The sequence below is a fragment of the Ovis aries genome, chromosome 2 (assembly GCF_016772045.2).
Source record: "Ovis aries strain OAR_USU_Benz2616 breed Rambouillet chromosome 2, ARS-UI_Ramb_v3.0, whole genome shotgun sequence".
NCBI lineage: Eukaryota > Metazoa > Chordata > Mammalia > Artiodactyla > Bovidae > Ovis > Ovis aries.
The window spans coordinates 224,800,375-224,822,532 of record NC_056055.1 but is presented as its reverse complement, the minus strand read 5'-3'; the positions used below and the strand labels follow the sequence as shown (position 1 = coordinate 224,822,532).

At 41.0% G+C, this 22,158-nt stretch overlaps 1 protein-coding gene across 3 annotated transcripts in view; it reads left to right on the top strand.

Annotated features, from left to right (window-relative positions):
* The first annotated feature begins 2,120 nt into the window (after positions 1–2,120).
* Positions 2,121–22,158, top strand: part of FARSB (phenylalanyl-tRNA synthetase subunit beta) — a 72,069-nt gene continuing 52,031 nt past the window's right edge. For 2 of the 3 annotated variants that reach the window (XR_009599653.1, XM_004004962.6), the window contains exons 1-8: positions 2,121–2,203; positions 8,493–8,548; positions 11,185–11,339; positions 13,683–13,752; positions 14,292–14,407; positions 19,211–19,361; positions 20,377–20,485; positions 21,609–21,679. Coding sequence is in view for 2 of the 3 variants with exons in the window: in XM_004004962.6 (XP_004005011.3) it covers positions 2,146–2,203; positions 8,493–8,548; positions 11,185–11,339; positions 13,683–13,752; positions 14,292–14,407; positions 19,211–19,361; positions 20,377–20,485; positions 21,609–21,679 (786 nt within the window). In the remaining variant the exon portion in view is untranslated. The remainder of the gene's footprint in view (positions 2,204–8,492; positions 8,549–11,184; positions 11,340–13,682; positions 13,753–14,291; positions 14,408–19,210; positions 19,362–20,376; positions 20,486–21,608; positions 21,680–22,158) is intronic. The other variant, XM_042244305.2, reaches the window with a different exon arrangement.

The window sequence follows — 22,158 nt, the reverse complement described above, 5'->3', positions numbered from 1 at the left end:
TAACCCTTACCAAAAGCCTCCTCCCTGCCCACCAATCAACACCAACAAGCTTCCTGATCCCATTTTAGGCAAAAATGCCCACTCCAGTGCTCACCCCATAGCACTCTGACCAATCACCTATGTCACCCTTCCAGCAGGACTTCTGTCTTGAGGCTATAAAAATTGGCTACTAACCCAGGAAAAGCATCTGCTCTCCCTTGAGCAGGGTTGCTGTAGCTGTTCTAATAGCCCCCAGTCCACTGTGCTAGCAGCGCCCTCATTATCTCCGCTCCTATTCTCAAGAAAATCCCTTCTGAAATACTGTGTCTGGAAATTCTTTTCCAACCGCCACTCAAACTGCCTAGACATTCCTCTTATAATAATACATGTGATTGCATTTAGGGGCTATTCTTATAATCAAGATCCAATCAGTCCATTCTAAAGGAGATCAGCCTTGGGTGTTCTTTGGAAGGAATGATGCTAAAGCTGAAATTCCAGTACTTTGGCCACCTCATGCAAAGAGTTGACTCATTGGAAAAGACTCTGATGCTGGGAGGGATTGGGGGCAGGAGGAAAGGGGTCGACAGAGAATGAGATGGCTGGATGGCATCACCGACTGGATGGACATGAGTTTGAGTGAACTCTGGGAGTTGGTGATGGACAGGGAGGCCTGGCGTGCTGCGATTCATGGGGTCGCAAGGAGTCGGACACGACTAAGCGACTGAACTGAACTGAACTGAACTTATAATCCGGGATAGGTTCTACATCTCGAAAATCTTAACTAAATAAAAGGACTGTTTCCATTTAAGGTAACATTTACAGGTTTCAGGCATTAGGGCCTGGATCCCTGGTGGCTCAGATGGTAAAGCGTCTGCCTACAATGTGGGAGACCTGGGTTCGATCCCTGCGTTGGGAAGATCCTCTGGAGAAGGAAATGGCAACTCACTCCAGTACCCTTGCCTGGAAAATCCCATGGATGGAGGAGTGTGGTAGACTATAGTCCATGGGGTCGCAAAGAGTCAGACACGACTGAGCGACTTTCACTTTCAATGCTGCCGATTACACTGAATGTTTTTAGAAGGAGATCTGCCAAGGCCAGCAAAGGACTGAGCACAGCATCTGCCAATAGAAACCGAGTACATGTCAGTCCGTTTCCGCTTTAAAAAAATGGTTTCTAAGGAAGCCTCCCTAATACGGCTGCGATAAGGGCCAAAGCACAGCTGGAACACGTAGTAGGGTGTAAGAGACTAGATTTTTTAGTTCAGCCACTCAGTCGTGTCCGACTCTTTGTGACCCCATGAGTTGCAGCACGCCAGGCCTCCCTGACTATCACCAACTCCCGGAGTTTATTCAAACTCATGTCCATTGAGTCGGTGATGCTATCCAACCATCTCCTCCTCTGTCGTCCCCTTCTCCTCCCGCTTTCAATTTTTCCCAGGATCAGGGTTTAAAGAATGAAATAAAAGCAGAAGCGCTAACAGTCTGGCTCTCGCTACTTGGGTTTGCACATCACGCAGTCCCGGCTGCCTGCTAATAAGAGTCAGTCGTGTCTGACTCTGCCACCCCAAGGATTGTAGCCTGCCAGGCTCCTCTGTCTGTGGGATTCTCCAGACAAGATACTGGAGAGGGTTTGTTTCCGCGCCCTCGTCCAGAGGATTTTCCCCATCCAGGGATGGAACCCAAGTCTCTTAGCTCTGCTGCACTGGCAGGAAGGCTCTTTATCCCTAGCGCCACCTGGAGCTGCCTGAGACCTCGCCTTCTCACAGTCTCACTCCCTCCCAAGAGGCGTCTCCATCTCTAGGTCCCGCCTCCTCCACGCACTCGACCCCCTTTGCCCCGCCCACCTAGCTGGCCGTCCTCCTTCCGTAAAGTGTTGAAGGCGTGAGGACTTTCGCGGGGTGTTCATCTTACTGCCTATCAAACCCTCGCCCATTCTATCCAAGTAGGTCATCTTTTTCGGCCTCCAGTTTATTCTCCCAACGAATTAGGTTTAACGAGCTTCATGGTGGCAACTCACCTGCTTTCAAATGAAAGTCTGGAGGAGGAATGTGAGAATTAGACGGGCAATATTCAAGACAGCCCGCACGGAAGGGTTGGGTCCTATACACAGACCGGTCGCCGAGCCCGGGCCCGCGCTCCGCGCAGGCGCAGTGGGCCGGACTCGCCATGCCGACTGTCAGCGTGAAGCGAGATCTGCTCTTCCGAGCCCTGGGCCGGACCTACAGTGAGTGTGCGCCCCGTAGCCTGTACTCTGCGCCTCTCCTCGGAGGCTGAGACCCTCTTGCAAAAAGGCATTGTGGCCACGTTTATGCTGCGCGCAGGTTTTGGCCTCGGGCGTTCGGGGTCCAGCTAGGGTAGGCCAACCGCGTTTGTATTGTAGCCTCCGGGAACAGAGTTTGCCGCGGGTGTCAGGGCAGCACCCGCACGTGCTGGGCTCGCAGTGTCATTCATTCACGGGTCTCTTCCGGAGCGCCTCCGGCGTACCTGATGCCAGGCGGTAGAACAGGAATGAATCTCCGGATGTCATTCCAAGTGTAGCCAGTGCAAGAAGAGCGCTCTGGGAGCTCCATTTGTGAGCAGGAGCAGGAGAGGCAGCTTGCTTTCCTTTCTAGTTTTAATTTTATTCACGTTTACCTAACTCCGTTTATGTCCCATGTATTGTTCTTGGCATTTTGGGAATACAGCGGTGCACAGGGCGCCTAAAGTCCACCACCTTCACATTTCTGATGAAAGGGGCAGATAATAAAACCAGCTTAGTAACTGTGCTGGTTTGGATACTGTTAAATGCTAGCAGGGAAACAAAAAAGATACTGTGTTTGGAAAAACATTAATTAGGTGGTAGCCCTGAGTGACGAGGAGTCGACTCGGAGGACCTAGTCTTTAGGCTGCCCTTCATCTCTTCAGTGTTAAAAAAAAACACTGCCACTGGAAAAAAGGGGAATATAAAGTACACTTACCAATTATCCTATACATGTAGCAGTTGGAGTGACATCTGCCGTGTCCAGTGTTATCAGCTTGTGTAAGGAGTGTGATAATTGGTTTGTGAGAGCTGTTTTTAGTTCAAGGGCTCAATATAGCTACCCCCTCAGGTACTGCTCTCTACAATAAGATACTACTGTGGAAATAAAGTTAGCTTTTAAAAACTAAAAGCTCTTCAGGTGTACTTTTAGATACTGTGGTGCAGCTAAGCCTTGAACAGTCCAAGTTTGAACTGAGCGGGTCCACTTATAGAAGGTTTTATTTTCAGCAATAAATACTGAAGTTCTACATAATTTGTGGTTGTTGAATCCTCCCATGCAGACCGCAGGAGGGCCAACTGTAAGTTATACAGAGATTTCGGACCTGGTGGAGGGGTTCGAACCCGGATCCCTGCCTCCTTCAAGGGTTACCTGTATTCTTAAAATGTTATTCGCCCTAGTCTTTTGTCCTTGTTGTTTAGTCGCTAAGTCTTGCCTGACTCTTTTGCTTCCCCATGGACTGTAGCCCTCCAGCCTCCTCTGTCCATGGGATTTCCTGAGCAAGAATCCTGGGAGGTGGGTTGCCATTTCCTTCTCCTGGGGATCTTCCGCACCCAGGGATGGATCCTGAATCTCCCGCATTGGCAGGTGGAATCTTTACCAGTGAGCCCCCTGGAAAGCCCGATGTTTGGCCCTAAGTCCCTAAAAATAGATATAATGCTCTTGTCCTCTAAATGGGGCTCTTATTCTTGACACTGTTTATTTCATGCTGTGCTTTTTTATATTTCTTACCCATCCTTCTAAACCGTATTCTCATTAATTGTTTATGATATATCTGAATTACACAAGGTGGTATGTTACAAAATTTGTTCAGGACAGCTATGGTGTATTCCCACTTGGATATCCATATCTGGGAAAGTAAGAAATTATCTAGGATTTTAAAAATGGTAAGATTGATAGCCTATTTACCATCATCTGATGTTTTATTCTCTAGCTGCCCTCTCCCTTTTTTTCATATTGAGAGATATCAGGTAAACTTGATTATTCATAAATATCTGTTGACTGCTGGCTCATTAAAGTTTCACTCAGGAAGGCTGATGTTGGTGTACTTCAGACAGTTCAGGAATAATACTCATCATTATTTATATTTTACGTGTTCTTAATCTTTTAAATGTTAATTAAATTAAGGTTGGATCTGTACCACTGAGCCATCAGGGAATCCCTCAAGCTGCTTTTATTCTATTCATTTTGCTCTTCTGGGGCAGTTTTGTCTCCTTAGTCCATCTTTTTTTAATCACCTTTCTGTTAAGATGTTTTCCTCTTGCCACTCGTTTTCTTGTTAACTGATTTGTTTTCACGGTTCTTCAATTCTGGGCCTGTCCTGCCTTGGTGTAATTGCTTGCAATGCTGTCAGAGCCACTTCTGTATATCATATAAACCCCAAAGATGTAGTTACTTAGGGATGTCATTTTGTTAGTGGGAATTATTAAACATGATTTATTATTAGTTTTTCCTTGCATTTAATTGGTGAAATACAGCTGAACGGAATAAAACAAATTGTATGATAATTTGGACTCTAAAGGATTCAGTATATTTTAATGAGTCCAAATAATTTGGTCAGTAACCATTTAGTTATCCATAGATAATCCTCAAATTTAGCACCTTAAAACAATGGTCATTTGGTATATATTTCTGAGGCTCAAGGATTGGGGAGTGACTTAGCTGAGTGGTTCTGACTTTCTCCTGGTTGCAGTAAAGGTGTCAGGTCTATACTCATCTCAAGGTCTAATAGGCTGGAGAGTCTTAATTCCAGGTTCACTCAAGTGCCTGTTGGCAGACAGCAGTTCCTTGCTGAGTTTTGGTCAGAGATTTCAGTGCTTCCCACCTTGACCTCTGCATAGGACTGCTTGCAACATGGTGACTCATTTGTCCCAGAGTGAGAGGTCCAGGAGAGCAGCTAGTCAAGAGAGAGCTCACAATAGAAGCCATAGTTTTTCCTAACGTATCAGAAGTGATATACCATCCCTGGCCATATCCTCTGGGTCACAGAGACCAGTTCTGGCACTGTGCAAGTGGAGACTGCAAAGGATGTTGGTACCAGAAGACCAGAGGCAAGTGTTCTTGGAGGCCAGCTTGGGAACTGACTAGTCCCGTCTGTCCTGTGGCCCCCAGTGATTCATGTTCCTCCCACATGCAACATGCACTCCCTCCCAAAGCCCCAAGAAGTGTCATCGCATTTCAGCAGCAGCTCAGAACCCAGTCTCTTCATCTAAATCAGGTCCAGCTGTGGACGAGGCTCTTCAGTGTAGTTTCCTAAGTACAGCTCCTCGAGTATAATTACTCTTGACCCGAAAGGCTAAAGAGACAGGTTATCTGCTCCATGTGCGCCTAGCGCATTGTTTTTCAAAAGAGAAAGATGTGAGACACAAAGGAGTTACTGGTCCATGGTAGTTCTGAAATTGAGCTGGTAAATGTTGGAGATTCTTGATTAGAACTTCAGGCCTGGGGTCTTTGTCCTTGGTTCTGCCCTACCCTCTAGTCTCTTGGTTCTACCCTCTGAGTGATGCTCGTTACTTTATTTTTTTGGTGAAAAGAAAGGACTCTTTACAACTGATTGGTTTTCTCAGTCTTCTTCCCACGAACAGATTTTTCAGTGTTCATTTCTTCCCATCTTTATCCCTTTTAGCTCCAGCTTTCAATGTTTGTGCATATGTATTTCTTTAAAAAAAAAAAAAATTCTGAATCTTCAGTCAGTTTTGTTGGTTTCCACTTCCTTGGTCAAAAGCCACACCACCCACGGATCTCTGAAATAAGCTGTTTTGTACCTTGGGCTTCTGGTGACACAGTGCTCTTATTTAGACTCAGTTGGGTGACTGAATAAATTTGTGAGGCATATCCTTCATTTCTTGATCCATAGTGCCTTTTGTCTGAGTGAACAGTGTTTTTGATTTTGCTGAGTCTCTGAAGCGACTTAGCAGCAGCAGCAGCAAGAGTTTACAGTCACACCCTTGATTTCATCTTTAGACCATGTCTCCCTGGCAATGTTCTGGATTTGCTCTTTGCGCAGAAGTCATTTTTTAATCTTAGCATTTGTTACATCTGGGGAGACTGAGAATTTTTAAAACCGTCAAGTCCCGGCTCCTTATTGTTTGCTAGTCCTCCCCTCTTCTCTCACATTATAAACCACTGTGTCAGCACTGGATGGAAAGCTTAGTTACCATCACCTTGTTGAGTGGGTACATTTTCTTGAGTCCCAGTAACCGTCAGCAACAGTGTTGCTAAGCTTGGCCTCTACATAAAAAGGATGCCGGGTCTGTCAGTTCCCAGTAACACTTCCTCACTTCCTCCATGTCCTTACCTGCCTCTTTGTCGGAGGCTGAGGCTTCAAATAACAGCTTTGTCAGGCACTTGAGGTTTTGTTTACCCTGTCAAAGCCCACCTCCTGACTCCAGAGCCTCTTTGGTTTTGTTACGGGCAGCGCAGGGACCAAAGTCTGTGTTAGTTATTTACTGCTAGATCACTGATTGCACCAGTACGTAGGAGGCTAAAATGAGAAGGCTTTATTATTTTGCACAGTTTCTGAGAGAGGAATCGAAGGAGGAGCTGCATAGCTGGGAGAGCTGGCCCTGGGTCTCCCACTGGGTTGCACGCAAGTTGTCAGCTGGGCGTGCAGGCATCTCAGAGCTGGGCTGGGCTGGACAGTATGCTTCCAGGTTCATTCATGTGGTCGTTTGAGACCTCAGTTAACAGGGTGCGAGCGCCAGGAGGAGGGATCATTGGAGGCCTCTTTCACCTCCTGCCCTGATTAGTGATACCCCCCACCTACATGTTCACCCCCACCAGGGACCTGGGAGCCATCCCAGGCGCCTCCTGCTCACTCACTCTTCCCACCTCCCAGTCAGCCTTTGAGCCTTACAGATTCTACCTGCCCCGTTTCTCATATTCTTCCTTCTCCCTCACACTCACTGCTGCTGCTTTAATGGATCCCTCACTGTCTCACTTGTTTGCAGTAGATTGTCTGCTCCAGTTCGTCTGCCACCATTATTTATTTTTTTTGGCTGCACCATGTAGCATGTGGGATCTTAGTTCCCTGACCAGGGATCGAACCTGTGTCCCCTGCATTAGGATCGCAGTCTTAACCACTGGGGATGCCACGGAAGTCCCCTGCCAGCATTCTTTAAAGCAGGGGTCCCTGACCTCTGGGATCTAATGCCTGATTTTTCTGAGGTGGTGCTGATGTAATAAAAAGAGAAATAAAGTACATGATAAACGTAATGTGCTTGAATCATCCTCCTAGGTCTGTGGAAAAACTGTCTTCCACAAAACCGGTCCCTGGTGCCAAAAAGGTTGGGTACCACTGCTCTAAAGTGCAGATCTGATCATGCTGTTGCCCGGTTGGAAGTCCTGGAGTGTAACTCCCTGTTGCCTCAGGCAGGACGGAGGGCAAATCCCTTGGCATCAGGAGATGACTTCTCTCTACTTCTTCCATCGTATCTCTTCCTGACATGAGCCTCATGCAGCATTCATATGGAATGTGCCAGATTTCTCATGCTGTTGTCTTAACTCCCCACGGCCCCTGCCTAATGGACTCCTTTCTGTGAAGTTTTTACTGACCCTCAGTTGATGACTTCCTTTGTGCCAACTCTGTACCTTGCACTCAACATGTCTGTATTTACGTATCTGGTTTGTTTACTGAAGTAGGGAGTAGTTATGGCAGGAATTGTGTTTTATTTATCTTTGTAGCCCTGGCATCTAGTATAGTGCCAACTCATAGAAGATGCTCAGTAAATGTTAACTTGAATTGAACTTCAATGTCAGGATCAGAGATCTTAAGACCAGCTTAACAGTAGAATATACTGGTAATGATGGTTTGTGTTCCATTCTTTGTAACATGAAAACCCTGACAATGCTGTATATCAGGTAGCAAAGCAGAGTGAGATATAATTTAAAAGTAGGGAAGAGGACTATTGCAGACCTGCTGTGTTTCAGGACACGAGGTGAAGCCCGTTATCTGCATGAACTCATTTAAATCTTTCCAACAGTTGCATGCATGGCTGTAAAATACTACTTTATGAGGCATAGGAATCAGAAAGTTTCCATAAGGTAAGCTCTCAGGACTAGTGGAACAGTCAGAAATTGAACTCGGATTGAGCTGGCTCCAAAGCCAGCTGTCAGGCCACCTCAGACAATTTGAAATGATAGCGTTTATATGGCATGATTCCATTGTGTTGGATCTGTGATTTGGACCCACTTTACATTAGATCCCTGCTCACACGTTGTTTTTCTTCCAAGTAAATGTAAACTCCCCATGCTTACAATCAGGTAATCTGATTCTATAGCTGATATTAGTTAGGTGAATGAGCCCTTTATTTAATAGTTTTGTTTTTCTTTCTTTAAAAATTGTTTTTGATCAAGCTTTTTTTGTTTTTAAATGGTGATATGTGATGCCTGATATCTAGTATGTTCAGTGTAAGACAGTTAAAAAGATTCAGTATTTATGTGCTATTTGCATTTGTACTGAACGGATTAAAATTTGTAATCTCTTTTTCCCCCTAGCTGATGAAGAATTTGATGAACTGTGTTTTGAATTTGGACTGGAACTTGATGAAATTGTATGTATTAGATATTTCCTTAATATTCTGTGTCTCAGTTCATTACATTTTATCTTTGTTACCTTACGGTTAGACTAAGAGGAAACATTTGTGGGCCCTGGTAGTTTCTGTGTTCTCTGAGTTATGAGACTAAACTCTGATTCTAAGGTGTTGCTTTATGTGAAATCTCCGAAGGGGTTCATGCCTTTATTCGGATGCCGTCCCCTCGAGTCATCAGGAAGGGGTCTGGGAGCAGTGGAAACTGAGCTTCAGCCAGAGTTGCTGTCTCCTTGGCCTCTGGCTCCTCTTCCTCCCTTTCCTCTGAGCCCCATCCCACCTCCTCCTGTGCTTGTTCCAGTGTGAATTCATTCATTTATTACTCTATACATTGATGTTGTAAAATGAGCTCCTGCCTTTTGAAGAATTGCTTGTAAAAATGATTTTGAAACATTTTCCTGGTCTTTTGATTGTACAATGATTGAAATGTTTAAAAAATAGCTTTATTTACCAAATAGATAACTAATATTGATTATGTATTGGAGACATTGTGCTTGTAACTAAAAAGACAACTTAATATTTCTTGGTAATTAGTGTTATTTTTTCCCCCCAAGCCTTCTTAATCTGTTCAGTGTATAATAACACTATAAGGTTAAAAAAGCCTTCAGACTGACAAAAACCTGTGTTGTCTTATTTTTCCTGCTGCTTCTTTACTAATGATACAAAAAAGAATTTTTTAATGTTAATGAGCATCTATATGTTTGAGAAGTCAGCTGAGATTTCTATAGTATATATTAATTTTATTAGACTCAAAATTATGTTTGAGGTTTTGTAATATCTAAGCATTGGACTGAAGGTCAGAAAAATGAAGTATTAGTTTGAGCTCCCACATTTACTAGCTGTGGAACCATGGACATTACATTGCCTCTCTGGGCCTATTTTTCATCTGTAAAATAAGGAGTTTACATGTATGATCCTTTCCGGGATCCCTGTAGATCCTGCTGGGCTTCCCTGGTGGCTCAGACAGTAAAGAGTCTGCCTGCAATGCAGGAGGCCCAGGTTCGATCCCTGGGTCAGGACGATCCCCTGACCTGGAGGAGAAATGGCAGCCCATTCCAGTATTCTTGTCTGGAGAATCCTATGGACAGAGGAGCCTGGCAGGCTACAGTCCATGGGGTTGCAAAGAGGTGGACACGTCTGAGGGACTAACACTTTAACTTTCGCTTATCATAGATCCCTCTGGCTCTGAAGTTTCTGTGGTTATTGATTTCCATAACATTTTTGTTAGCATTGATAAACCTGCATTGATCACAGTCATCACCTGTGATCTTTGTATGAACTGAGATACTGAAAATGGGAGAAGACTTAGGCAGCTATGTCTTTTTTGCAAAGGATCTCTAGTTATGTTTTCTCCCCTTCTTTATATGGGGTCTTGCCTGAAATCCAGCACCCCTATGAAGTGACTCATCTTCCTTCACTAAAACATTAGCAATTTTGTTGACCCTTTGGATGGAACTCAGTTGAAATTTTAATTTTTCCTGCCTCTTCTCACATCCTCCCCCGGCTCTCCCCCATTTCTTTTCTCCTCTTCCTCTCCTGCCCCATTCTCTTCCCTTTGCTCTTTATCCTCTTCTTTGTTTAATTTTTTTGTTTCTTTAAAAAAAAAACAACTTATTTTCCAGTTTAGTTCAGTTGCTCAGTCATATCTGACTCTTTGCAACCCCATGAACTGTAGCCTGCCAGGCTCCTCTGTCCATAGGATTCTCCAGGCAAGAATACTGGAATGGATAACTAGTGGGTAACATTAGTGGTTGGAGTATGACTTCTAAGGAATTTGATTGGAAATAAATATATAGACAGTTTCCTGCCATGGTAAATGTAGAGAACAGAATTTAACTTCTTGGCAATGACTGTTTTTAAGAAAGTCTCTACAGTGTGGTGATTGAGATATTCCAAGCTTTTTATTCTGCACTGAATTTATTCTAGTGGTATTTCTTCTCCTTTCTCCCTCATTTGTTTTTGCTCTTGCTGCTCTATACCCTTTACTGTCCTTGGGCCTCTTCCCATTGTACCTGTGAGTGAGTTAGTGAGTGAGTGAAAGTCACTCAGTTGTGTCCAGCTCTTTGCAACCCCATGGACTATATACCTATAATCCCTTCTGATTTATACCACAGCTTCTGATGATCTCTTCAAATGTTTTTGTTTGCTTTTATAGTATTATTCTCATTTTCATGTTGCTTCTAGTCTTGGGTGCCCATAGGACTTAGCTTTTAGAGTCATTATCTTATAAAAAGTTGCATATCTTTTCATTTTTTTTTCTTTTTTCTTTCTCTCTCTTTTTTTGTTTCTTGGCTTGTGGGGTCTTAGTTCCCTGACCAGGGTTTGAACCCAGGCCCTCAGCAGTGAAAGTGTGGTGACCTAACCTCTGGACCGCCAGGGAATTCCCAACATAGCTTTTATTTGGTGAATTTCCTTTACTTTGTCTCATTGACACTTTTGTTTAGTAGGCAAAGTTTAGCCCACGCCTTGCTTTAGACAGCTTTCTGCTGTTCTGGAAAGAGCATGAATAGTGTAGTTACTTCTTTATAGGACTGATAATGACTTTTTTGAAAAAAATTTAGATTTATTTAGTTTTATTTTAATTTTTGGGTTTGTTTTAGACATCTGAAAAGGAAATTATAAGTAAGGAACAAGGTAATGAAAAGGCCCATGGGGCCTCTGATGTTGTTCTCTACAAAATCGACGTCCCTGCCAATAGATATGACCTGCTGTGTCTGGAAGGATTGGTTCGAGGACTTCAAGTCTTCAAAGAAAGGTAAGGGAATAAATTCATTAAACCCGTGGCTAAGTGGGATTTCTTTTTTCTTTGCCTGTCATTATCAACAACCGTGTCTAAGTTTCTGGAAAAAAGCTTGTTGGACAGATCCACAGCTTTGGGTCTACATGGAGAGCTGACTGGAGCATGTAGATGTAGTCATTGGAAAATTGAGAAAAAGAGTCATAGTCTTTCATTTGGGGAGCATATTTTAAAACTGGAGTGGTTAATGATTTTTATGGCTTCTTTAACAACTCTTTAGTGGGTTCATGTGAGTTCCTTCCGTAATCTAGTTGGAATAGATAGTTCATGGAGTTGGTTAAAAGTTGGGAGAAAAGCAGAAGGCTGCAACCCTATATGCTGTTTTCTTAAGAATTTTGAGGAAGCTCAGAAATGGAGCTTCCTGACTGGAAAACTGAAGATCTCATGACGGCTGTGAGCAAGTTAATTGACTTCTGTAGTTTCAAGCTTGTAATTGATAATGAAGAATATTTTCAAGTCCCCTTCCGACTCTTCATGTAATATGTATAGAAAGTGATGAATATGTAAAGTGAAAAAGAGGTGAAACAGTAAAGCTATCAAAAATAATTATAAAGAACAGACTGTTGGACTCTGTGGGAAAAGGTGAGGGTGGGATGATTTGAGAGAATAGCATTGAAACATGTATATTATCATATATGAAATAGATCGCCAGTCCAGATTTGATGCATGAGGCAGGGTGCTCAGGGCTGGTGCACTGGGATGACCCTGACGGATGGGATGGGGAGGGAGGTGGAAGGGAGGGTCAGGATGGGGAACACAGGTACACCCATGGCTGATTCATGTGAATGTATGTCAAAAACCACCACAATATTGTAAAGTAATTGGCCTCCAATTAAATAAATAATGGACATGGAAAAAAATAATTATTTTTTGATTACTTACCCATTATCTTGTCAGATGCAAAAGAATATGAGCCTCAGGCTGATAGGCTAGACTTTGAAACTATGAGGCCGTCAGACGAGAGACAGGTGTTGGTGAAAGAGTGATAATGCATTTGGTTAATAAGATGGTTAAAATTTGAGGGTTGACCCAGTTGCTTCTCTGCATGACAGTCAGATATTTATTTTTTATTCTTTGGTTGCTTTGGGTCTTCGTTGCTGTTCACAGGCTTTCCTCTAGATACGGAGATTGGGGACTACTCTCTAGTTGTGGTATGAGGGCTGCTCATTGTGGTGGCTTTTCATGAGATCTTTGGGTTGGGAAGATATCCTGGAGAAGGAAATGGCAACCCATTGCGATATTCTTATCTGGGAAATCCCATGGACAGAGGAGCCGGCTACCGTTCTTGGGTCGCAAGAATCAGATAGGCCTTAGCGACTAAAGCACCAACGCCGTCTCTTGTAGAGCACAGGCATACGGGCTTCAGTAGTTGCAGCACGCGTGCTCAGTAGTTGTGGCCCATGGGCTGAATTGCACCAAGGCATGTGGAATCTTCCCAGATCAGGGATCGAACCCATGTCCCCTTGCATTGACAGGCAGATTCTTATCCACTATACCACCAGGGAAGTCCAGATGTTTATATTTTAGGGTCAGGGATAATCTCCTTATATTGTGTTTCCCAAACCTGCCTGATAGGAATTTAACAGGCACCTCATATGATTTTTATGATGAGAGAAAATTAGGAAAATGACTTAAAACCTTTGCTGCCCGAAGTGTGGACCAAGGACCAGCATCTGTAACACCTGGAAGCCTGTTAGAACTGCAGAATCTGCTTCTACCCAAGACCTCTTGAATCAGAATATATGCTTTAACAAATTCACCAGTTGATTGTAGGCACCTTGAGGTTTGAAAAGCACTGTTAAATCAATGATTCCCACCCTCGCCTGATATAACAATCACCTGAACTACCTTCAGAATGTACCATTTACCAGGCCTTTCTCTTGAATATCCTGATTCATTAGGTCCAGGTGGGGCCAGACCATCTGTGTCTGTAAGAAGCTCTGTTTTTCTGAGAAGTTCAAACTCTCATGGTTGGAATAAAAGTTAAAGGTTATTTAATCCAGCCCCTCAGCTGATGTTTAAATACCTCCATACAGTTTGCTTAATTAAAGGTTTTCTAGTCTCCTGAGATCCAGTGATGATAATATGCATTACCATGAGGCATCGTAGCCCATTTTTAAACAGCTAGAAATGTTAGAATATTTGTTAGGATTTTATTTTTAAATACTCAGCCCAAATTTGATTTACTGTAACTTAAACCCATTGTCCTACTTCTGTGCATTTTGTATGCTTTCTATACACAGAATAAATTAGTTTCAAATGTTTTGATTAGTAATGAACACATTTATTTTAATATTTTAGGATAAAGACTCCAATGTATAAACGGGTAATGCCTAAAGGAGAAGTCCAGAAGTTGATCATCACAGAAGAGGTAATAAGGATCAATTCTTATTTTTCGTTTAAAAACATCCCTTGTGTGTATATATCTCTAAGGTGGGACAGAGCTGACCTCTCTGCCAAATGTAGTTTTCTTTGATCATTGTATATTTAGCCTCTAGATTGAAAACTGTCATTTTGTTTTTACCAAAAAGTGAAAGGGGACAGCATCTGTTTTCTGTGAATAATTTTGGAAAGTAACATCCAAATGTTTGCTTAAAATACTTTTGAGATAATTATTTAAATTGTGGTATGTTAATAACATTTAGAAAGAAAATCTCTTGGGGAAAGGCTGTTTTGGTAGAAATACTATGAGCAAACAGCTTGAAAGGTTGATTTTTTAAATCAATAATTCAGTAAATTTTCAGAGATCTTGCCAAAATGTAAATTCCATGAGGACAGTGACTTCCTCTTCTATCACCACTGTATTTTACTGTTGATTGAAAATTTGTGACAGCTGACTTTCTATTACAAGATGTTATTACAAAGAGAAGCCTTCATATTTACCATCTCTACTGATAAAATGAATTTCAGACAGCTAAAATACGCCCGTATGCTGTTGCAGCGGTTCTCCGAAACATAAAGTTTACAAAAGATAGATATGACAGCTTCATTGAACTTCAGGAGAAATTACATCAGAACATTTGCAGGTTTGTGAATGTATCTCTTTCTTGGTTGCTTCTCCCTCTTTCTCCTCCTTCCCTCCCCTTCTCTCTTCCTCTTTTCCTCCCTCTTTCCTTTCTTCCCCTGACCCCCGCAGACTTTAAAAAATTTTTTTCTAAAATAAATATATGTGAGAATAACAAGAAAGTTTACTGAAATTTAAATATAAGTAAGTTTAAATTTGGGGGCTTCCGTGTGGCTCAGATGGTAAAGAATCTACCTGCAATGTGAGAGACCTCAGTTTGATCTCTGAGTTGAGAGGATTCCTTGGAGAAGGGAATGGCAATCCACACCATCTCCCAGAGCTTGCTCAAACTCATGTTCATTGAGTTGGTGATGCCATCCAACCATCTCATCCTCTGCCCTCCCCTTCTTCTCCTGCTTTCTATCTTTCCCAGATTCAGGGTCTTTTCTAATGAGTCAGCTCTTCTCATCATGTGACCAAAGTATTGGATCTTCAGCCTCAGCATCAGTCCTTCCAATGAATATTCAGGGTTGATTTCCTTTAGGAATGATTGGTTGGATCTCCTTGCAGTCCAAGGGACTCTCAAGAGTCTTCTCCAACACCACAGTTCAAAAGCATCAATTCTTCGGTGTTCAGCTTCTTTATAGTCCAACTCTCATATCCATGGACTTTCCATGTGGCTCAGCAGGTATAGAATCCACCTGCAGTGTAGGATACCTGTGTTTGATCCCTTGGTTGGGAAGAACCTCTGGAGAAGGGAAAGGCTACCCACTGCTATTCTGGCCTGGAGAATACCATGGACTGTTTAGTCCATGGGGTCTCAGAGTCAGACCCGACTGAACAACTTTCACTTTCTCATATCCATACATGACTACTGGAAAAACCATAGCTTTGACTATATGGACCTTTGTTGGCAAAGCTTTTTAATATGCTGTCTAGGTTTGTTATAACTTTTCTTCCAAAGAGCAGGTACCTTTTAGATTTTTTAACTGTGTTTTCTCTTTTGAGATTTTTAAATAACTGAATTTTCTTATTCTGTCTTTGACATTGCTATACATCATTTCCCATACAGCTCCTTTTAGTGTGATGATTTTCAGATCAGTTTAATTCCTCAACTCCTAAAGGTCAAAGAAGGTAACAGTGGGAGTCCTTGAACTAATGTCAGTTTTTCAAAAATCCTAATAAAAGTTACTGATAGGAAACATCAGTCTTTGGCTAACATACCAAGTTTTTATATGTGGCCCTAAAATATAGCAACATAAGTTACCTCATACTAATCAAAGGTATGATTAATACTTACATATGTCTTGAATATAAAAGGAAAAAATTCTAATTTTTTAGTAATTGCAGTGATTACAATTTGGTAAACTGTGGAAACTAAAAGAGGTTTGTGTGCAAGGGATGGGCTGGACACAGGTTTGGGAGGAGACCTTGGGTGTTTTCTGCTGGTGTGAAAAGTATTTTAAAAATAAAACACCTGTGGTTAAGTTCACACAGTTTCTTTTCTTGAAACATTTTCGAGTACATGGTAGAAGAAGCTTTTTCTAAGATTCTGAATAACATTTATTCCAAGTTGTTTTATAAAATCTTGAAAATATGTCACTCTTAAGCAAAACAATAAGAATTTAAATATAGTTTCACCATATAGGACAAGATAGAGGATTTCTGATAGGCATTAATATAGCTAGTAAGTACTTGAGCCCTGTTATCTGTTCTGGTCATTTGAAGAATCTAATTTTTTAATCTAAATTGTAAGTTATTTCTTTACTTAATTCAGCTTTAAGTTGTGTTTTATGCAGTATTTCTGGAAATCATGAGCTTTTTCTAAGGGGAGTTATAAATTATATCCTAATACTCTGATATGCCAGAGTCAGTAAATCCTAATTTGTATTTTTCAAGAGATATAATCATTTCACTTAAATTATAAGTGATTTATAGTAAACTTTTATTGGCATGAAAGTTGTTGATCTTCCCTTATTATCCTTTAATAGCTACAGTATCTGTATCCGTATCGCCTCTTTAATGACTGTGTCTTCTCTTTCCCCTTTGATCAGTGTAGCTAGAAGTTTTATCCGTTGCTTTAGTGGGTATCTTTGTGTGTCAGTTTTCACAGAGCTAGCTTTTGGTGTCGCGGATTTTTCTCTGCTTGTGTGTGTGTTTCTGTTTTTGTTGATTGTGTAGTGTTCTGTCTAGGGCTAGTTAGTCCTTACTACTGAGGCAAGAACGTGTTCCTACTTCATCCATGGCCCTGTGAAGGACGGGGTTTTCGGTCTGTTTTGGATGGTCCTTTCCCCTGCCTTGGGTGGTTTCCTCACATGCTCACCCTGACTGACACTCAGCAAGTTCTTGAGGGGCCCTCTGCACATCGCAGAGCTCTCTGTGTAGCTCTGTCATCTCTAGTACTCTGTGTGGGGACCTCTGGCCGCCAGCTTGGTCTCTCTAGGCTCTCAGCTGTGTCTCTTCAACTTCGGGAGTTCACTGGGCTCCTGCCTGACCCTCTTTCCTGCCTTGTGACTTGAAGTCCCTCCAGGCAGTCAGCTGGGCAGTCATAGGGCTTACCTTACCTGTTTCCTGTCTCTCATCTCCCTTATCTCTTTCCTGTCCTTCATCACCTGAGGTCCAGTGCCGGCCTTGTCTTTCCTCTTTTGTGATTGTGTCAGGCAAGAGAGTCAGTCTAGTCTCTGTTACTCCTGGAAGTATCCAGCAAACTTTTTACTTCAATTATTTTATTGTTTATCTCTCTAGAATCTCTTTGGTTCCTTTTTAACAAAGTTTCTCTTTTTTTCGCTTGGTTCTTTTAGTCACTGCTTTTTCACAGCAAGACTTTACCAACATTTTTGCCAGTATAATAAGTAGAATCTTGATTTCTATTTTTAGTTTTCATATCTTTTTATTTGGGGGATATTAATCCTTTTTCTTTACCTATGTAGTAGACCTTTTCTCTCAGTGTCTTTTGACTTATGGGGTCTTTTGATTGTATAAAGTTTACAATTTGGGTATAGTCAATATTTATCAGTCTTCCTATATGACTTTTGTGTTTTGTGTCTAAAGGGATGTCCTGCTCCACAGTTTTAATTAAGCATTGTTCATCTGTGTTTTCTCTGAATAATGTTTATGGTTCCTTTTTGTGTATATATGTGTGTGTATGTACCTATGTTTGCTCTGTGTTTTTCAAAATGCATAGCTCTCTGATCCATCCAGAATTTTTTTGTGATTGGCTTGAAGTTGAAATTTAGCGACACTTTTGAGATACTGTTTTCAGATTAAAAAACCAACATTAATATCCAAGAAAACATGGATTTTCTTACTCATGGGTTTATCAGTTGTTGATTTATCTAAACTTACTGGACCATTGTAGTAGCTTTTTTGGTAGTGGTAGTAGTATTTTAAAAATCTGTGGTGATTTGAAAATCCTCATCTTTAGCACTGAGTTTTATGGGTTGGTTTGTTGGGAGTATGTTGTGTTTCCCTGTTTTCATATGCACTGCTTTCTGATTGTGTACAGAATAACTTGTTATGGTAGAGGCTTTTGATTTTGTTCTTTTTCTCTGAGGAGTGGTTTCTGTTGCAGGCCATGGGTATATTTCTACCTGTGCTGACTTCTCAGGTGGTGCGGTGGTAAAGAATCCACCTACTGATGCCAGAGACGCAGGTTCAATCACTGGGTTGTAAAGATCCCCTGGAGAAGGGAATGACTACCCATTCCAGTATTCTTGACTGGAATATCTCATGAACAGAGGAGCCTGGCAGGCTACAGTCCATGGGGTTGCAAAGAGTTGGACTCAACTGAGCATGCACACATCTGATGCTAGCATATAAACATGTAACTCATTGAGTACAGTAACACTCCCTCTAGGCTTGTCAACAGCTCTGTTCAAGTCACCCATTAAAATCCTAGTCACCTGTCTTAGAGATTGAACAAAAGATTTATTCAGTTAGTTGATGTATAATGCTGTGTTAATTTGAGATGGAGCAAAATTTGTTTCAATAAAATTTCAAAGCTATTTCATAGTTCATGTAATGTGAACTCAACACATTCCTTGATAACTAATGATTTTATCCATTTGATATTTAGTTTAGACCTACATAGTCTAAAACACATTTGAAGCCTTCTTAAGAATATTATAAATTCTGATTTGAGTTTCTCTTTTTGGATTGTCTGTTGTAAAGCTTAGAGTGAAATTTGTAATCTTCTGTGGTAAGACTGTAGGCCTTGAGATTCTAATTTAGTATTGGCGTTGTTCCTGGCTCCATTTTATATTCCTACTTCTGTTTCTTTCTTGCCTACTATATATCTTTAAGTTCCTAAAATTACCTTAAATCCTTAGAACAAATGAAATTAATAGCTCTTGAAATTTCCTTATTCAGTTTTAAAAGTAATTCTCAGTTCTTAAAATTAATTTCCATTAATAAAGCAATATAGCTATGTGACAGGGAATTTAGGAAAATATAGAAAAGCCAAAAAAAACAGGAGTTTTTGGGTGGTTTATTCTAACTTAATAAAACACTTATGTTTACTTGAGGACATTAGGGGAAATAGATAAAGGGAAATATGATTAAAAAAAAGGTAAAGGGTATGTTAATGTCCTATTAATAATAACATAGTACTTGGGAAAACTGGTAGAAGGAATTTCAGCTACTAAAATAATACGTTTTCAGTAGCTTTATAATTTCTTATTTTTTAATGGTTGTAAAGGTGTCATATAGTAACAGACTATTTTAAGGAATTGTCTACAAATAATTTTTAAAAACCTGTAGTCTTAAATTTTGAGATCTTCAAATCTCTTTTCTTTTTCTCACACTCTCTCCCCCTCTCCACATTTAGGAAGAGAGCCTTGGTTGCTATTGGTACCCATGATTTGGACACTTTGTCAGGTCCATTTACTTACACTGCAAAGAAGCCTTCTGATATCAAATTCAAGCCTCTAAATAAGAGTAAAGAGTATACAGCCTGTGAACTGATGAACATATACAAGGTAAAGGTTGTTTTATCTTTGCATAAATCATGAAATTCCTCCAAAATCAAGTTATAATTAGGGTGATGTCATGAGTGCTTTTGAAAAAAATAACAGTGTCTGGGCTCCAACCCAGAGATACTGGTTCATTTGATCTAGAGTGAGTTCTGGCTCTAGTTTTTTTTTGGCTCTAGTTTTATTATTACTTTTTTTAATCCTCTCGATATTTGTAATGTATACCTAGGATCGAGAACCACTTACATAGGTCCTACTGCACTGTAATATTCATATTTATGTATAGTTAAAACTCATGCAAATATAAGGCACAATAAGATTAGCTAGATTGTGTGTGTGTGTGTGTGTGTGTGATGCACTATTGCAAAGTGCCTGCCTTCCATGATTAGCACTTTAGAGTCCAGCAGTGAAAATGAATTCAGTTGTCACTTTAAACTGCATTTAACAAATAGTAGAAGAGGTAGGTATCTTTTGGGAAAAGCAGCTGTTATTATTGGCCTGATTTGCAACGATTTTCTTCCTGTTTATCTAAATAGTTTTGTATGGTTTGTCTTTTGCTTAAGGTGATTCAGGCTTACTCTGCAAATCTGTTTTGAGTCTTGAAAAATAGTTGTGGTGGTCTCATCTTTCCTCAGTGGTAAAGAATCCGCCTGCTAGTGCAGGAGACATAGGTTTGATCCCTAGATTGGAGAGATCTCCTGGAGAAAGGAATGGCGACCCAGTCCAGTATGCTTGCCTGGGAAATCCCTTGGACAGAGGAGCTTGGTGGACCCAGAGTCCATGAGGTCAACAAAAGAGTCGGATATGACTTAGCGACTAAACAACAACTCATCTTTCCTCAGTAGGAGATGAGGCTGTATGAAGATTCTGAGACATTACTTTATATTAGAAAATATCATACATTTAAAACTTTGGGGCATGTTTTGTTATTTTTCTGACCCCCCCTTTTATGCTAGGCATTTATGTAAACTAATTATACTGATAGAAATAAGTTAATTTTGTTTGTCTTAATTTTTTTCAGACTGACAACCAGCTTAAACATTATTTACATATAATTGAAAATAAACCTCTGTACCCAGTTATCTATGATAGCAATGGTGTCGTCCTTTCCATGCCTCCAATCATCAATGGTGAGTTATTTCTTAAGTACCATAGGCGTTTTGCTATTTCCTTCTTAATCTTTAGCATTTCTGTGGAATTCTCAATTGTCTTGGCTGAATCAGTCAGAAGACTCAGTCTGAGAATCTGAGGTCTTTTGTGGATTTTATTGTAATAGTTCTTTTCATTTTTTCAATATTTTACTGGTGATTTTTATATAGTTCATAAATGTATACCTGCTTATAAGGCTTCCTTGATAGCTCAGTTGGTAAAGAATCCTCCTTCAATGCAGGATAGCCAAGTTTGATTCCTGGGTCAGGAAGATCTGCTGGAGAAGGGATAGGCTACCCACTCCAGTATTCTTGGACTTCCTTGGTGACTCAGCTGGTAAAGAAACCACCTGCAATGCAGGAGACCCCGCTTTGATCCCGAGGTTGGGAGGATCACCTGGAGAAGGGAAAAGCTAGGTTTATAGATATGTTCTGGTGCTAGTTCTCTAGATTCTGTTCTTCCAAAAGGTGTCGATATTTTGGTTTTAGCCTGTAATCATTTCATTAAAGTGGAATTCTGCTTGGCCTGCTGTTTTACAAATTAAAATTTCAGAACTGAAATTTACCCTCTTAATTTCTTTCTGAAGCTTTTGTTGAGAAGCAACTTGAATGTATTTACGAAATTTAGTGATGTCAAAGCCGTAGATGTTTGCCTTTCTGGAGGTGAGAAGGGGGTTTAGTTGCTTCACAATGGGAAGGAGAAACTTCCTCCTCCATATCTTGGACTCTAGTACTCATCGTGGGCTCTGGAGTGAGCCAGATCCAGGCCCAAATCTTAGCCTTGTTGTTTAATAGCTTGTGATCCTGGGCAGTGAGCTTAATCGTTGAATCTTACTTGTCCTGCCTGCAGCCCTGTCTTAGTGTTATGATGCAAATGAGACGAGGTGGCTTCTGTTAAGCAGCGTACTGTGTAATGCACTCTGTAAAGCCTTTTTTAACATTGTTTTTTATTTTGTCTTTATTCTCCAGCTTATAATGGGAGATTAGAATAAAAGTTATGTATCTCCTTACCTCTGAGGTGTCAGCTTGTATTTGTAGAGTTCTTTAGTGCACCTTTATTTCTGAAACTGATTGCTTTGTTGTTACTGTTTTGTGTTTGTTGCAGGAAACCATTCCAAAATAACAGTAAATACGAAAAATGTATTTATTGAGTGCACAGGAACTGACTTCACTAAGGTAAATAAAACTTTTATTTTATTTTTGTTCTGTCAAGATAGATTCTTACCTCTGAGCCAAGACCATGTGACTGAACTTTAAAATTTGTTTATTTTTTAAATGGGGCTGTATTTTAGAAATTTAGAAAATGAGAAAGGTGCTTGTGTTCTGTACTTTGGTTGTAGTGTGTGCTAAGTCACTTCAGTCATGTCCTACTCTTTGCAACCCTATGGACTCCAGCCCACCAGGCTCCTCTGTCCATGGGATTCTCCAGGCAAGAACACTGGAGTGGAATGCTGTTCCCTCCTTCAGGGGATCTTGCCAATCCAGGAATCAAACCAGCATCTCTTACATCTCCTGCATTGGCAGGCGAGTTCTTCACCCACTAGTGCTACCTGGGAACCCCCTTGGTTATGGTGCTTTCATTCAATTGACAAATGTTTAGTGAGCACCTACTCTCTTTCTCCGATGCCATGAATTTAACAATGAGTTACTTGTTC